The 18,475-nt window shown below is 38.8% G+C and overlaps 1 protein-coding gene across 4 annotated transcripts in view; it reads left to right on the top strand.

Annotated features, from left to right (window-relative positions):
• The window catches only part of CTNNA2 (catenin alpha 2), a 483,346-nt gene that overhangs the window by 138,744 nt on the left and 326,127 nt on the right, over positions 1 to 18,475 (top strand). For all 4 annotated transcript variants that reach the window (XM_058803073.1, XM_058803075.1, XM_058803076.1 and 1 more), the window contains exon 7: positions 3,381 to 3,584. In XM_058803073.1, coding sequence (XP_058659056.1) covers positions 3,381 to 3,584 — 204 coding nt within the window. The remainder of the gene's footprint in view (positions 1 to 3,380; positions 3,585 to 18,475) is intronic.

Below are 18,475 nucleotides of genomic sequence, written 5' to 3' on the forward strand. Positions count from 1 at the left end.
TTCGGTGCTCTCAGTAAAGTTCTTCCTCAGGTTCAGGTGGAACTCCCCGGGCTCAGTCCCTGCCCGTTCCTCTGGTGCCATTGCTGGGCCCTGGAACAGAGCCTGGGCCCTTTCCTGCCCTTCCCTGCACCCAGGGACAGCCAGGGACACTCAGGAACACCCAGGGACAGCCAGGGACACCCAGGGACACCCAGGGACAGCCAGGGCTTAGTGCCCCTCTCAGCTGGGGCTCCTTTCCAGGCTGAACAGCCCCAGCTCCCTCAGCCTTCTCTGGGCCAGGAGATGCTTCAGTCCCTTCATCACCTTTGCAGATTCCACTTACTCTGCTTCAGGAGCTCCAGGTCTTTCCTGTTCTAAGGAGCCCAGAACTGGACAGGGTTCTCCAAATGTGACCTCACAAGGTTGAGCAGAGGGGCAGGATCCCCTCCCTGCACTGCTGGAAATGCTCTACCTAAAGCACCTCAGGATGCCATTGGTGTTCTTGGCTACCAGGATGCACTGCTGGCTCAGGGACAGCTTGTTGTCCATGGAGGCATCCAGGTCCTTCTCCCAGAGCTGCTCCATCAGGCCACCCCCAGGTCCCCCATGCCTGTGCAGGTCCATGGCATTTGCATATGCAAATAGATCTGCCCATGCATGTTTCCATGCCAGGTTGGTTTTGGATCTCACAGAAGAACTTGAGTGCAGGGTCTTCAAATATAAGGAGCTAAATGTGATTCATGACTTGCTGAGAGGTGTAAGATCTGTCTGAAAGTTTCTGTGTAGGTAGAGAACCTTACACCTATGGCTGTGAGGAAGAGGAGGGAAAGGGAGGCATTTCTGGGAGGACTGGTTAGGGATCTGAAACAAGCAGCTATTCTTTTCAATAGTTTTTTCTTGCTAATTCATAAGTGGCTTATATAGTTCATTTGGTGCAGTCATAGTCCTGCTACTGCCACGTGAAATATGAGGTTGTGAAAATGAATTTATACAGCTGATTTCTTAAATCCCAAGCATTACCCTTTGGCTCAAAAGCTCCATTACATAAATATGCACAGGCCTAACTCTTGGAGAAGTCATTTCTAATTTAGGTGCTTGTAAAACTGCTCTGCTTACTGCTGTGAAACACAGACCCCAGAAGATACATGTGAGACATTATTTCACATTCTGGCTAATGTAGCATTTTTTCTGCCAAGTCAGCAGTTTCTGGAGCTGGAACAATATGTTATCTGGTTAAAATTCTTCTATTTTTCCTTTTATTAAATAGTGGATTTTCATAAATTCCTTGTGTTTATTACTATTTAACTGCTGAGGATTCAGTGAAGTTAGAGATTTCTCAGAGGTTCCTTTCTCGGTATAATAGTGAGAGTTATGGGGTCTGTGTGTGAACTAGAAGTGCTATTGAGAAATAAGATCTTTTCTAAGAGCCTTGTCCTGCTAAAATTAAGAAAGTATTCAAGTGGAGTTTGTCTTTAGGTTTGAATAAATCCATTTGAGCATTTTCTGATTAATAATAAACAGAAACAATTTTCAGTGCTAAAGGCACATGCTGATCATGTGTTCACGTTCCTAAATTTTAATGTACATTTTTGATACACTGTGCTGGTTTTGTTAGTTTTTTTTTTATTATTTTTCAAATTACTTGCATTGTTTGGCTTGCACTTGCTGATTGCTCTTGGATATTAAAGAAATAGACTAATCATAAAGTTATCAGAACATTGTGAAAATTAAAATGGCTCATTAACAAATCATATGTGCTTTAAAATAGGTGTGATTATTAGAAATCAGAATGCTTTTACATTTTTCATTCCTATTTCATGATTATTTTCTTTTTTAAAGCTCAAATAACAAGTGCACAGCTTAAAGGGCATTTTTAGTCCATATGCAATTAGGAGACTTCTTTGCATGATTCCAACAAAAGGTTCCTGAATTACACGGTGTTGTAAATGTGCCTGAGAGCAAGAGCAGGTGATTATTGCTTTTGTATTTCTTACCTTGAACTGCAAAAAGAGAAAAGCAGGTCAAAATATAATCCAGAAGTGACTCAAAACTCATAACTTCACATGAAGTTTTACTGTGAGAAGAGTAGAATCAATGTGGTTTAAACCTATTTGATATTTAGTAATAAGTTTGATTGATACAGTACACAAGTATTTAGTAGTGATTGTAATTTGGAATTAACCTTTCTTTATTAGAAAAGAGTCTTTGAAAATCAGTTCTTTTTCTAGTAGAATAATGATATTTTGCTAACCGGATGACTATTTGACAAACTGAAGGTGTTTCCAGACTGTCTTCATATAGTGCTCCCTTTTTAGTTAACTAATCCAGCACTTTTTTCCTGGTGAAAAACCAAAAAAACCTGTTAAAAGATGCTCTACAGAATGGAAATCAGAGATTTAGTAGTTTTGTGTGTCGTTGTCTAGTAATGATTTCCTTACAGTTGTAACTTCCTCAATTTTTTAAATTCGTGTTATATTGAGGGAATATAGTAACATTTCAGCAGTGTAGGCTGCTTATTAAAATAATCAAAATGAAATTATTTACAGAGAACATCCCACTCTATCTTCAGGAATAAAAAAAATTATACCTTGCATATAAATGTCCTGAAGAGCCAAGAAACATTCAGAATATTTGTGGAGAAATAATAACTGCTTTAGCATGGAATGGTTTGGGTTGGAAGGGACCTTAAAGATCATCTTGTTCCAAGACTCTGAAATGGCCAGGGACACCTTCCACTATCTCAGGTTGCTCCAAGCCCTGTCCAGCCTGTCTTTGGAGACTTCCAGGGATCCAGGGGCAGCCACAGCTTCTCTGGGGACAATGGTTATGAATTTTTATATAAATATATGTAAATATATATTTATATACATGCATACATACATATATATATATTAAAATAAAACATACTGATTTATTTTATTTTACTTTTTTTAATGTGTATGTATATTTCTCTAATATTTACTTTTTCAGGAATTTGGTAAATAATTGCTCCAAGAAAGTTTTGATAATCCTTGCGATCCCTTCCAACCTGGGATTCTGTGATAAATTATTTATAGGAAAGACTAAAAACTCTTCCACTATCGCAGGTTGCTTCAAACCCTGTCCAGCCTGGCCTTGGACTCTTCCAGGGATCCAGGGGCAGTCACAGCTTCTCTGGGTACCAGGGTTGTGAATATATATACACACACACACATATTTCTCTAATATTAGCTTTTTCAGGAATGTGGTAGGTAATTGCTCCAAGAAAGTTTTCATAATCCTTGTGACCTCGTCCAACCTGGTATTCTATGATAAATTTTTCTAGAAAAGACTAGAAAAACCTCTCCAAAGGCACTGAAAATGCCAAAAACACGTGACCGCTCACCATTTTCCCATTTTCCCATTTTCCTTTTTCCTTCCAGAACAAGATCATCCTGGACCCGATGACGTTCAGCGAGGCGCGGTTCCGGCCGTCGCTGGAGGAGCGGCTGGAGAGCATCATCAGCGGGGCGGCGCTCATGGCCGACTCCTCGTGCACGCGCGACGACCGCCGCGAGCGCATCGTGGCCGAGTGCAACGCCGTGCGCCAGGCCCTGCAGGACCTGCTCTCCGAGTACATGAACAACGTAAGTGACAAAGGGCACCTCAGCCCCCCTGAGGCTGCAGCTGCTTTAATGTATCTCACATGCTGTAAGGTGCCTTTGTGCCGAGCTGGTTGAGTTGTTGAAGTTTTGAATGCGTTGCCAACGTTTGACAAGAGTTGGGTATGATCAGAAGCTCATGGGAGGTGGTGTTGTACCTGCCAAGGAACTCAGTGCTCCCCATGAATTTGGCATTAAAGTTTCTTCTCATGTGATAACTAGCCTTTGGAAGTAGAATACTTTTTAAAATGAAAACAATAGTGAGTAATCTAAATGTGATCTCGGTGCTCCCCACGAATTTGGCATTAAAGCTTCTTCTTATGTGATAACTAGCAGTTCTTTTGGAAGTAGAATACTTTTTAAAACAAAAACAATGCTGAGTAATATAAATGTGAAATGGCCCAAGAATGATTTTCTTATTGAACAGGAATATGGGTAATTTTCAGCATGCTTGCCCCTTTGGGATGGTCATTGTGTTTGATTTTTAGGATGTTACCCATAGATATTTACAAGAGATTGAGTTTTTGGTGTGTGGATTAAACCACTGGAGGTTTCACTTTCTGGTGGAGCAATGAAATACTCAGTTGCCATGAGTTCAGCACTAGTGCTGTTCACACAATCTTAAAATCAACTCTCTGGGTAGGGTTTCCAGAGGTGTTGGATTGTTCAACATGATGTGAACTGGCAGTGCATAACCTTTGTTCTGCACAAACAGAACTTGTCCCAGGAAATGCTCTCCACCTAGTGTTAAATCTCAGATGTTCTATTGCCATGTCCTTTTGAGGATGTGGGAAAAAGACCAAAGCAACATCAAAAACCTGTTTTAAAATTACAGTATTTGCCAAGATGTGTCAAACTGAGCATCCTCTACTTTGCTGTTTCTTTGGTTGCTCTCAGAGTATCAGATGACACATTTTGATCCCATTTTGCTGGAATCATCATCAAAGTAATCCTGAAGAGGGTGTTCAAGGATAGACCTTTAACGTTGTTATTTTCATTGGTTCTGTAACAGTTGTGAGAGTGATGGAATTCTGTATCAGTAGTGCAAACTTCAGACCTTTATTCACTTCATTTTACAGTTCAGGCTTAAATGTTGCTTTTCAAAGATACTGTTCCATGTAATGGAGTCGCCTCAAGGAATAGCTGTTTGATTGAATTGAAAAGCATTATTTGCCTCTTAGATTTTTGAAATGATGGTTGACAGGTTCTTGTGAAAGCATGAATGAATGTGAAGTTTTGCTGCTGTGTTAGGGGTTAGAAGTTATAAAAGAGAACATTAAATATCAGATGTTGAGGCTGTGGTGGAAAAGAACTTGCTGAGTTTCTTCCTAGAAAATCTTGCTTTGTAGAAGCAATACTGGTCTAATCCTTAAAGGTCTTCTGAAAAAACTTTAAGAATTGATGAGTGGTGGCTTCTCATTTTATTGTGGTGCCTCTTTTTCAGTACACAGAGTTTTGGTAATGATGCAATTTGCCCTTGGACCAGATACATTCTTACTTTATTTCTGACTGCCTTTACAGAGGGAGGAAACCTTTAAATTCCTGCAGGCATTTATGACCACTCTGAAGGTTGCTAATATAATTTCATCATTTTTACTTAAACACATAATGGTGTGAGCAGCTGTTTTTATGGTTTCCACAGTATGGTTTTTATTTAGTTTTTTTCCCCCTTTTTGTGTCCTTCTTAGTCTGAGTTGCACAACCCCTGTAATTTATTTATTTTTCCACCTTATACTGAATGTAGTCAATGTATACTGAAATGTAGTCAACTTAAGTAAGATTTTTTTTATATCTATTGAGTAAACATTATAAAAACTGAATATATACTTAATTTATATAAAATGCAGAACTTCTGATTTAACTAGATCTGATGTGGTAGAATTTTACAATGATAACTTTCAAACTGATGTTAGCAGTTATAAGGGATGGGATTAAGATTAGATATTGCTATGCCTAAATTTAATTTTTTTGTACATAGGGACAGGTAAAGTAGGGGGTGTCAATTCAGTTCTTTAAGGGTGGATGCCATTTTAAGATACCAGGTTAAAAAATTCCAATGCTTCTTTGAGCATTGACTCCTCAATCTGCCCCTCCAAGGAATTTGAATCCTCCATGGGTCAGTTTGTAGCTGCCAGCCAACTTCCCTGCCATGTATGCTCTAGGAATGGACAGATTGCCAGAGTCCTTCCTTCATTGAATCATTTGAGCCTCTGTTGCTTAAGCTCCAGTTATAATTGTCAGAGACCAGATCAATACTGGAAATGAGATCAATAGAGCCAACAGAGCCTGAAGAGCCACTGAGATGACAACTGTTATAATCTAATATGGGCAGGGGTAAATTAAATATCTCTAGACTTCTGTGATAAATTAATTAAATCCCATAGCCAGGACAGAAAGTCAGATCCTGAGCTTGTAGGCAGCTCCTGTTTTCTAAGGGTTGAATTTCATCCATTCTGCCATGGCAGAATTTGCTTTGGTACAAAACTTATTTCCTGGAAACCTGTGGATTGTTTTTCTTGGGTTCTCAAAAGTATGTTCAGTATAACAAGAGATCTCACTTGGAAAGGGTTTTAAAGCTTTCATGAGTTTCAAAAGGGTAAAAGTGAATGGGACACAGCAAACATGGCACAGTCCTAAGTCAGATCAAGGTTGATTTTGCAGAGATGCACATATTTAACATCTTCTGCCTGTGTGGATTTAAACTACTGCAATCCTGCTCTTGCTTTAGAGATTGTGAAATTAATCAGTCATTCATGTTCTGGGGTTTCTTCTGTTAGATGATAGCTGAAAAATGATGACTTTTTTTGGGATGAGTGTTGATCAAATGAGCATACAGCAAAGTAAATACTTTGGTGATATTTAAAGGATGCAGATGAAGGGCAGGGTGTTGGAAATGTGCTGTTCAATCAATGTTAGTTCAGTCCTTCTCCAGCTTAAAATAGTTCCTTTTCATTCATCTACTTCTATGATTTGGGTTCAGAGGAATGCTTCCTACAAACCTTCAAGAGCTCTTTCTATGAGTTGAAGAAAAAGTAGATGCTTTCAAAACTTTGGCATCCAAAGAAATATCTGAAATTAAAAGGTTGGTAGAAGGAAGGAGAGGGGATAATTTTACTTAGGTAAGGGAAAATGGTGCTGCTTCTGCAGCTGTATTATTTAGTGTTATAAAAGATGTGTTATGGTTTCTGCTTCCTTCTTCTCAGATAAATGTTGATTTGCTCCATTTCCTACCTGTCAATTAATGGTTTTAATTAGTCCCTAGGCTCTTTATGAGTTCTATGAATAATTATATATTTGTATAGCTACTGCATTGACCAGAGCCTCACAGTACCTAAACCCTGTGGAAGGGAGATCCCTGGGAGTTCTCTGCAAGAATTGCTGTGGAGATGAGCTATAAACTGCTTCATTATTCTTTGTATATCCAGAAATATGCATATTCTTCATTTGCCTTATCTGTAACTTTGACAAAATCTTTTCCCAGCTTGATATCTATTATTTCTCTCATGAACTCAACTGAACTTTAGAATCTGTTACTTTTGGGAAGCAAAGACAAGAGATTTCTCAGTTTGCTGTGTCATATGACTTTTTTTTGCCAGTATCTCAGAGAAAATTGATAGAGTATTTTTCAGCTTCTTATGTATGTGTGATAAATCCCATAATTTATTTCAAAATAAAATTACATTTCCAGACTTGTGTCCTACAGAGAAGACCTAAATGCAGCTCCGCAGAAGCTCTTAATGCAATTGTTTTCCATTTGCCTAAATGAAAGCCTTATTTAACGGATGGTTAGCTCTGATTGGGGTCTAGTTTCCTGCTGCTTTTCTCTCCTGGATCCTTCATGATTTATATTGCAGGCTGTCAGGGAGCAAAAATACCAGGAACCTGGGAGTCCCAGCTCTTAAACTCCTGGCTCAGAAATGCACTGCCAAACTCAACCCAGTGCTGGGCACCCTTTCCAGCAACACTCTGGGTGCTGCTGGGTTGATGTCTGATTAACATAAGAAAGGGAGGAAATTATATCTTTAGAAAAATATGCTTAAAAAAGAATGCTTTGAATTCCCTCTGACATCATGAGAACCAGTGCCAGAGACAGACTGAATGTTGCTGGGGTGTATCAATGATAAATTTGGGGTGTATCAATGATAAATTTGGAAAGCAGTTGACAAGTGAGTAAGCCATGAGTGTTAAAGACCTCTGTAATCACTCCAGTACTGGCTTGGCATTAATTCAAATCTGCATTTGAAAAGGCATTTCCCAGCTGGTTCAAATATGATTTTCTCCTCTAAAGCCTTTGGGCTCTTTATTAAGCCAACTTGCATTCTCCTACCTTGCTTTGCCTCTTATCCAGTGTTCCTGCTCCCAGTCCTTGCTGACATTCCAGAGGAGCTTTTCTTTTTTTTATTATAATTGTTTTTTTGGGACAGATATTTCTGTGTCTGAGTGGTATGATCAATTCTTAATGGAGTCTTGTATTACTACTGATGAGTTAATGTTTAGATGTGAAGATCACATGTGAGAACTAGATTTCCCAGAGAGGCTGTGGAATGTCCCTCACTGGAAATATTCCAGAATAATCTGGACGCAATCCTATGTAATGTGCTCTAGGAAAACCCTACTTTACCATGGGGGTAATGTTTGCTCTTTGAAATCTTACTCTCTAAAGTTACTACCTGTCCTTGATACCTGCTTACTCCTAAGTTGCTATAGGTTCTAATTCGTGTTTCTTATAAAGAAGAAAATGTTATTTCTTCAAAAGAGGAAATAGCAGAAAAACAAATGAGAAAGCACAAAGCTGCTGGCAGCTTCTCTTCACAAATATACCAGTAAAAAATTGGAATGGCTCAAAGGAAAAACAGAGTGCTGCAGTACATGGAGATGAAATGTCCTTAGCAGACAGCTGGTTATTGTGCTTGATTGGAGAATGAAAAACATGATAGCAACTGAAAAATCTATAAACTCTCAAGATACTGCCAGCTGTCACATTTAACAGCTTCATCTCAATTCATATTTAAGATCAGAAATAATTGGTGTGTACATTTCAGCTCTGGAGGTTAATCTGGGTGACAGTGAGCAGTAAATTACAGTTACGAGACAGAGGAATGTCCACAGCTGTCCTGAGATGAGGAATCAGGGATGAGTGACAAGAGATTGACTGCTGGAGCAGCAGCATCGACTGATTCAGCCGTGACTGGCACAGCAGGGCACTTTTTCCATCCATACCATTCTCAAATTCATGGCTGGCCAAATAATTTTTAGAGGACAGCAGCTTGTTTGGAGCTTTCCCCTGTATTTCAAGGTGGAGATGAGCTATTTTACTGTTCACTTGGCTCTTTTAGAGCAGTTTTGTGTTTGTGTACTTGAAAGAAAAAGCAGAAACACAGTAGTTGCTATTGGAGGAACAGGATAGGTTCCCAAATGTTCTCTGCATTGCTTCTTGGTCAGTTTAAGATTTTTGCACTTATGGATCCCTCCTGAGTGCCTTGACTGCTCACAATTGTGCATAAATCACTGTCTAAGTATGCAACCTGCAGTGTGACTTGAGACACCTTTCCAGGAACCTTCTGTCTCTTCTATTTTGATGATGTCAGGCCCTCATCATAAGGCATGTCCATTATTTTTCAGTAGATTTATAGAAATGCTGCATTATTTACAATTCCACAAGCTAGTTTTGATTTATTTATTCATTCCTGAATTTCCTGGTTTTGTAATTCCATATTCAGAGTTTGTTGTGTTTTTCTTATCAGATTCAGAGAACCACATTGGTGTTTACAATCAGAAATAAATAAAAAAGCTCTGAGAAAATGAAACTTCATTGCTTGGAAATGACAAATTTCCTTAAAAATTGTCATGAATTCAGGTTCTGCTGATTGCGGATTTACATATCCCTGTTGGGATGAGTAGATTTTTAGATTTATTGAAGTAATATGCTCTTTACAACTACCGGTTACAATCTAGTCTAAAAGGGGAAAGTAGCTCAGGTTCTTGTTAATAAATCTTTTGGGGTGGATTAGAGTGAAATGACCCTGAATGAGTGCTTTTTGTAAATATACACATGTAGGGTTCATTGTAGAATAATTTGCTTGCAAAGGAAAACAGATATGCAGGCATTTTGGCTGTTAGCTTTAGTAATATAAGAGCACAAATACCACCTAAGAACATGCACGAGAAAGAAAGGACAAGAATAAAACTATCTCATCACCCAAAGGCTTCACAACGAGACTTGTTCAGTGCAATTTTGACGGTAGTTGGTCAAAACAGACCCATCAAATGATGGAAGAAACCTCCAAACCACCACATTTATTTGGTTTCTATTCACACAGATTCAGGTAGGAACACCCAGGTACCCAGGTGAAGTTCCCCTGGGGTGGGGAACTTGAGCTGGGTGATGTTGTGTTGTGGATCAGGGACACCTGGAGGATGGAATGGTTTGAATCAGGGACACCTGGAGGATGGAATGGTTTGAATAAGGGGACACCTGGAGGATGGAATGGTTTGAATAAGGGGACACCTTGGTGATGGAATGTTGTGGATCAGGGACACCTGGAGGATGGAATGGTTTGAATCAGGGGACACCTTGGTGATGGAATGCTGTGGATCAGGGACACCTGGATGATTGAATGCTGTGGATCAGGGGACAGTTCAGGAGTCTTTGATGCCTTCTAATTCCATACAGCTGCCCATCATGGCCCATCATGGCCCCTCAGCAGAGTGAACACTATATGTGAATGTCCACAGTTAAGTTCTCAGATAAGGACAAGGAGACAGTTCCAGCCTCACAGGGCTCCCCTCTTTCCTTATCTCATCCATCACCAGCTGTCTCACTGCTTCTCTGACTCTGTGATTCTTATATTTGTGGGAGGAAATTGTGGTTTTAGACCACAGTGCTGGATGCTCCTTGGTGCTATCAACCAGAGAATGTTTTGCCTCCTTTTTGCTCCTTGTGTTTAAAGGCAGGCCATGATATGTCATTATACAAGTGTTGTATGTCATGTTAAAATGTAAATAAAGCAGAGGAGGTTTATGGAGTGTAAGGCTGAATTGCTGTATTAGGTTGAGTGATGTTTCTAACAAGATACTTCCCTCCAAATTAGCATGGAATTTTTCTAGACTGACAGTAAAATCAAACCTGATTTTCTCAGTTCCTGTAGGGCTTAGTCTGCCTGGGCCTCTCCTACTCAACATTCAAATTGAGGTCATATCAGTCTCAATTCATTAAAGTTTGAGTGCCTTGCCATTTCCACATTAAAATTCTGCATTAATTGTATAATTGTAGTGTTTGCCTGTTTAACTGGAAGCTGGGAGAAAACACATGGCAGAATGAATGGCACAAAAGTCAAAATGGTGTGGGATATAATTTTGATGATTTTTCATTTTTTTTGACCAACAACCCAAACTGCCTTCCTATAAAATATTGTATTAATTTCTGATGTGCTATGGTTGCTATAGGGCAACTATGCTATAGTGCTATAGGGAATAAATTCTTCAGTAAGTGGACACAAATTTTATCAATAGTCAGGGAACTTGCTTTTCTTGAGAATTTTTTTTGTGTTTCCTCATTGTTTTATCTCATATATGTATGTATGCATACAGAAGGTCTGACTGTACTGTTGGTACCTTTTGAGAGTATTTGATAATTTTAAACTTAGTGTATTCAGAGAAGATGAAAATGTTTCTTAAAAAAAAAAACAAAAAACCCAATCAAAGTCAAAGCACACCAATGCTCCAAAATTGTATTTTCATGTTCAACTAATTTAATGTTGCATTATTTAGTTGGTTGTTTTGTTTTTTCTAAAGTGTGTTCTTACAGAAGTGATGACTTCTGCACCAGTGCTTTTGATAAGCTGGAAAGCATTGCCTCAATTTCAGATGCAGTCTTTCTGAAAATGATCTTGTTAAAGCTGTTTGTCCCCCTGAAAAAAGTCCTCTATCAATCTTGTCTATATAGTGTGATTCATAACCTCTCTAATTTTATTTCTTCTGAAGTTAGCATTTATGGGCTATTAATTTGTTGTTTTTCCATGTCTGCAAGTCAATATAAATATGGGAGAAGTTTATAATGCATTTTATACTATACCTGTAATATGATTATTAGCTCTGTGTATCTGGTTTTTGGTATCCAAATCTTACTTTCAGTATTTACACAATCCAGATTAACATTGTTGGGTGTTATATTCTTTTGGATGCAAAAAAAATATTCCCAATGCATTTATGGAGCTACTGGGAATGAATCAAAATAAAAGAAGCATGGGCCTACTGCAATTAGTGAGCTTTCAGAAAAACACATCAAAAATCTGTGTTTCCTTGGAGGCTACAAAACATCTTCTGTTGCACATTAAAAATCCTTCAGTGATTGTATAAATTAAGTGTTTGGCTGTTGAAAGGGGTGCAAAATGTATTTTCAAAGACATGGGATTTCTCTCTTTTTGATTTATTTTCTTTAAAAACTACCTTAATCTTCTCAGCAGTTGGACTGAATTTTTACTATAACTGGGCAAATTCTGAATGGCTTTGGTTTGTCTGTTGCACTGAAAACTCAGATAAAAATGACACATGATTAGATCAGCATTTTGATAGGATTCACTTCACCTCAGGAAAGGTCAAAGCTCTTCTCCTATCAGAAATGTCACTGCAGTATTTACAGTGCCATTAGCAATCCAAAGTACAGAAAATATGTCAGTTCTGTGTAAACCTGCAGTTTATCCTGCCCTTGTTGGGATTATTTTTATTTGTTTATACCAGAAATGCTTTTACAAATGCGAGGAACGCTCTGCAAGGCAGTGTTGGAGGAATTTGCTGTAATTTAGGGAATTTTCAGCTGGAATGATGGCGCTGGATATCCAGAAGAGGGCATGCTTGCACGTCAGAAATGTTTTGTGCATCACTAAAGATCTGCATGCTGATGTGGTACAGCTGTAATCCAAGAAAATGTAACAGTACACAAAGAAAAGATGTTTCCTTTCAAGTAGCTATGGGCTCTTCAGAAACAAATAGATTCAACAGGTTGTTTGGAGAAAAAAAAGTATTTTAATAGAATGAGTATTAAGTGGATGAGCTGTCAGATAGAAATCAGGTGTTAAGAAATGAGGTTCTACTTGCATTCTTTGGTAAATTATTTCAGCTATGGGTACATGAACACCATGAACACTTGAGAACATGTGGATTCTTATACAGAATCATTTCCAAGTTCTACAGCAATGAAATTCATGATAATATGAAACCACATATATCAGTGTTTGGTGGGGTCTGATATTTGATCTGGGAAATGATTTTACACTTCCAAAGTGCATAAGAAATGCAAGGGCATCGTGTTTTGTGACACAGTAACTTGTTGCTTTTTCCAGAGTTGTGTATTAGCCAGATGTTGGGAGCACATGAAGTTGGTTTTTATATTTTCACTTGAGGAATGAAAGACAAAAAAGGTCTCTGCAGTAATCAGTTCCCTGAAAACTTGCTTAGTAAGAGTAGGTGGATTGATGCTTTTTTTTTTTTTTTTTTTAAGATGACTGAGCTGAAGGAATAAGCAATTTTCTTTTTGGATTGGATTATTTTTTGAATTTGAAGTATTGATTCAATCTTCATAGTATTTGGAAACTTTTTCAGAACTTTTTCTTTTAACAGGTACTGCAGCTGTTTACAATATTTTGGGTAAAACAGAATGAAAAGAAACATTTTATGAAACTAATTTGTCTATAATTTGTCAATTAATTTGTCTCCCTGTCCACATGAAGGAGTTGAAACTCTATGATCATTATTAATCCATCCAGCCCAAACTATTCTGTGGTTCTGTACCAAAGCTTTAAGCTTATCTGCTTTAGAAAGTAAATAGTGTTTAAGTTTTGGGTAACATACTGACCTCATATTTTCATGATACCTATATTTTATATATATATATATATATATATACACACCCTTATATTTTATATATTTGTTAGATCTTTGCTGCCTTGTCCAATTCTAGCATCTATTTAAAAAGAACAACCCAAAGAGAATGACACCACAGACAGATGCAACATGACTGTAATTATACATTAAAATTGCAATGAAATTTTTATATTTCTGTTTACTGAGATCCCTAAGATGCAGTTGTGTGGCTGTAAGTGGCCCGTGGCTGAGCTCTTTGGGATGTGCTCTGAAGTACGTGGTGTGGAATTGTTGCCCGATTGATAAATGACACAAAACTCGGATAAGTTTTGTGGGTGCTTTATTAAGGGCCCGGGGAACTGGGGGACTCACGTCCCAAAGTCCGAGCCCCCAAATTCACGTATGGGTGCTGTGGGATCTCAGCACCTCAGGATGGAGGTGCAGAGAGGCCGAGACCACCCTTGGGGGGCTCGGGAGTCCTGGAATGTTGCCAGAAGTGTCTGGTGGCTGCACTTTGATCCGACACAGGAGACGACGCCTGTGTGAGGACTGGGAAGGTTTCACTGGGTGAATGGTGAAGGGATAAGTTAGTTAGAGTGTAAAACACAGGGTTTAGGATTTTGGTACAGGGGGGTCTAAAGAAGTAAGATGGAGGAATTGGGGCGTGTCCTGTCCTTCTTCTTCTTCTTGGCCTCCATCTTCTGTGGTGATGGTGGCACTTTGGGATTGGTTATTACTAGAAGTGCACCGGTTAATAAGGGTAGAAGGTATTGGGGAAAAATGATAAATATTGTACACGTAACTTCAAGTATAAAGATAAGTGACCGCCCAGGGGCTTGCAGAGTGTGCCCATGGCTGACTTGCTGTGCAGACCTCTGTCGGGCCGAAAGAAAATTTTTTAGATAAACAATTAATAAACACCAAGACCGAGACAAGATCAGAAGTCTCTCCTCGTCCTTTGAAGCGCCGGCTCTTCAAGGCCATCCCTGGGCCTTTCCAGGCCACCTAAAACAGCAGCAGAAAACCTTACAAGCCTAAACAGCCGAGAAACCGAGCAAGTGGCATCCCTGAGCTATCGCCGGCCGAACATAAATCAGCAAAGAAAGAGAAACATTGAAAGTCTACAGGTGCTTCACTCTTATACATGCAATTCACAACAAAGTCTCTAAGAAACAGTTCCCCGTTCCCCTTGCCTGGTCACAGACCCCTTGTGATACATTCCTTCGTTCACAAACAGATCATTAATCCTCTGCTTATCTTATTCTAAGAGCATTGTATGCTGCCTCTAGACAGGTTAGCATTCTTACTTTCCTGCACTAGTTTAATTATTTATTAAATCCCTAAGACTACCTGCTAGGTTACACACACAAAACTCAACACACTTTTCAATGGCTACAAAACTACTTCTTAACAAACCAGTTCACACACAACTCACTATAATTAAATATTTTGCTAAATTTCATTTCTTTTCCAACAGAATGATGTGGCTGCTGTGAGGCATTGCCAGGGATGCCCTCAATCCTGGGATCAGATGAATTACACTTTAATTGGGTTTTAAGGCTAAGCTGAGCAAGTAGATAAGGTAGAATTACCCAGAGACTGGTAATGCCATGAAACCTTTGGTGCTCTTGAGCTGTTGCACCAAGCCCTGGCTGAGCTCTCGCTGGGAAGAGACAGAATGGGGCATCATCACACCATGGCAGAACCCCACACCTGGAGCCCCTTGCACCCAGGATGCTGCAGAAAATCACATGGCTTGGGTTTTATTATGGCATTTAGGAGGGAAAGGAGACAAAATGCCCAAAGCTGAGTTCTCCCAAGCTGTGAGACCATTCACCCAGGGAATTTCCTAAGATTGTTGAGTTCTGGGTGGTTTGTTTCTGACAGAGCAGAACAGAAGCTGCTGTGATGTCAAATGGCCAAAGCATTTGCTTGTGTATTTCTTTTCTCTGTGAAATACCTTATAATGATTTTGCTGTGGAATTTTTATTTTTATTGGATGAATGACATTTTTTTTCTTGTAACTTCTTTTTGTCCTCCACAGGGATGCAATCAGATTATTAGAATTCTTTAACAGTTATAAAATTCAAGCACTTGAACTCATTTGTTATTCCATTATATTATTTTTAACACATTTTTCTTTGATGCTTGAAGCTGAGCAATAGTCTAATGACTAAAGGCCTTGCAAGGCAAACTTTATTGTGAATAATTTGTTATCTAAGATGGAACACAGGTCAGTGTCATGGCTAGCACACCATATTAGTCCATAAGAGTAAACACCAACCTTTACTTTTTAAAAAAATTCCTATATAAATTAAAAAAAAAAAGGAAAATAGGAAAAAATAAAGAAAGGAAGTGAGAGGAGGAATTTTTTGTTGTTGATGTCTGTCATAGATGCACTCATTCAGTAGAAAATTATGTCTTATTCTTCTGACTGGGTAGGTGAGCATGAAATCTTGTGCTTCATGCAGTATTTTTGATTTCTGCTTATAGGATGAGCCAAATCCCATGGATGTCAGGGACTGTTGTTCATTCTTTCATGTATTTGTAAGGGATTCACTTGGGAATGTAGGGTGCCTGATTTCAGTACCTCAATACCCCCAGGAAAGGCAGTAAGGTTAACTCACAAGACTTAAAACTTCAATGTATTTGTTGTGAGAGTCAGGTCCTGGATTTTATGGGCTCTGATCCCTCCTGGTGTGTTCTGCCTGGGGAGTTGTCACTCTCCATCATCCTTCCAAATGCTCAATTTTTAATTATTCCAAATGTTCAATTATTTTGTCAGGGTGAATTCTTATTGAAATTATGAAATCCGATTTAAAAAGGAAACAACAACAACAAAAAAATCTCAACTATTTTAATATCAGGATTTAACTACTAACATACATGTTGGATCAGAAACACAAAGGCTTAAAAAAAAAATTTCTTTCTATTTTCTTTCCTGTCCTTTCACTGTAACTAAATAAAGAAGTGAGAGAATCAATTAAAGGTGTGCCTGATGTGTAAGGCCAGACTTCCCAAGCAGATTTACATCCACTTGTGTGTACAAAACAATAAAACTTGAAGGCTCATTAGCTTGGAATGACCCAGCTGTGTTTTATGTGAAGGGGTCATTTCTTTACTAATGAGCCTCTAAGCCAGATGGCCAAGCCCACAGTAGTCTAACTGCATTAGGGTGATTTAGACTTTTAGGTAAATAGCTTTACTTTTCTGGGCTTTTACTTTGTGTCTTACAGACAGGAGCTAGAGGGACAGTTTCTTAGAGTTTCATATCAATTTCTAATGTTTTTCCTATTTTGTAGTGTATCTGTTGGATTTCATCCTCCCTAGAAACTCTTGCGGGTAGAAAGTTATTGTGACAGTCTTTGCCTATTATTTGATTTTATTTCAGTAGATAATTAAACTCATTCTTATTGCCTCATCTCTGAGCATGTATAAAAATACACAGGAAGTGCAAAACTACAATGATTTTGCACAGGTGATAGTACAGGAATGATTTATCCCATTTCTGGAAGTGTCCAAGGCCAGACTGGACAGGGCTTGGAGCAACCTGGGCTAGTGCAAGGTGTCCCTGCCCATGGCAGGGGGTGGAATTGGATGGGCTTTAAGGTCTTCTCCAACCCAAAAGACTTTGTGATTCTATTATTTTCTTTCTAATATAATTTTTCTATCAACTTTTTGCTTGTGTTTATGAATTTAGGATGCTTCATGTGCTTAGGGTGAGATGTGGTTGCTCATTTGAGACTGGATTCATATCACTCAGGCATGTAAGTGAGGAACCAGGTCCTTGTGGATACCTCCAAGATTGCTACCCTCAAAATTGCTACCCTTGAATTTTAAGTGCCCTGGATTATTTTCTTGGAATGCTTTTCTCTTACCATGACTAGATCATACTCAAAAGAAGCTTGGAAATGACATAAAAACCTATGCAGACAACAACCCAAAAGAGAACAGAATTTTAAAGGAGGGCAGCTTGTGAAGGGCAATATCATCAAGATGGTTTTGAAAGTGTTTCAAGCACATTGTGCCAATGAACGGCCACGGTCCTTTCAGCAGTACCACATTTCAGAGGTGTGGATGTAGCAGATTGTCTGTTACTGTGAATTAAACAACTTCACATGGTGATTTGCTCATATCTTCTGGGAGTTTGTCTCAGTGGTATTAGATAATTGTGTATAGGTTCTTAGCACTGAGAATTGGTCTTATCTTCAAAGAAGGCGGTTATATTTGGGGGAATAAGCACATAAAAGGGCTCAGAATAAAGCTTTATCTGGCCTAGTATCTTATCTCTGGTTATAGTCACGGGGGATGACTCAAGAAGAATATAAGAACCTGGCAAACATGCTGTGATTGTGATTCCTCTTTGCAAAATTTATTATCTTAGCCTCCAGCAATTTATGGTTCAGGGAGTTCCTGAACCAAAGGTGATATTTACTGTTTAAAAGTGAATAATCCAGATCCTTACTTAAACAGCCTGTAGAGCATTAAGATTTTAAGAGATTTACACAAGCCTCTGGAATAGCTATTTTTGCATCATTTTGACCCAGTCGTCCTTTTATTTTTAACTCTTGCTTTCCTCTCCTGAGTTTGGCAAGATGCTTAGTCCAGGAGGAGTTGGGAAGGGGAGAAATGGAGTCGGTTATTAAAGGAGAGTTGTGAAAACTTCTGTACTTTGGTAAAACCTTTTTGAACCAAATTTTGTAGACATGATGCACTTTAACCTGCATTTACTTCTCAAATACTGAACCAAAAGAGAATGTGCTGCATCATTTTTAAATGTATCAAGCCTAATACATTGAGATATGATCACTTTATTTTCCACCTGCTACAATTTTCCTGCCATATTTGCCTCTCATTAGCACCAGTAGCTTCCAAAGCTGAGGGAATTCCTACTGGGGAAAATCTGCCTCAAATTAGCTGTGAAGATCTGGAGCAGGGATGGTCTGGAATCCTGTACTCTCCCTGTGTGCTTTTTAAACAAACCTGATAACAAAAGCCCCACACCTTGTGCAGCA

This window comes from Ammospiza caudacuta, chromosome 4 (genome assembly GCF_027887145.1).
Source record: "Ammospiza caudacuta isolate bAmmCau1 chromosome 4, bAmmCau1.pri, whole genome shotgun sequence".
Lineage (NCBI taxonomy): Eukaryota > Metazoa > Chordata > Aves > Passeriformes > Passerellidae > Ammospiza > Ammospiza caudacuta.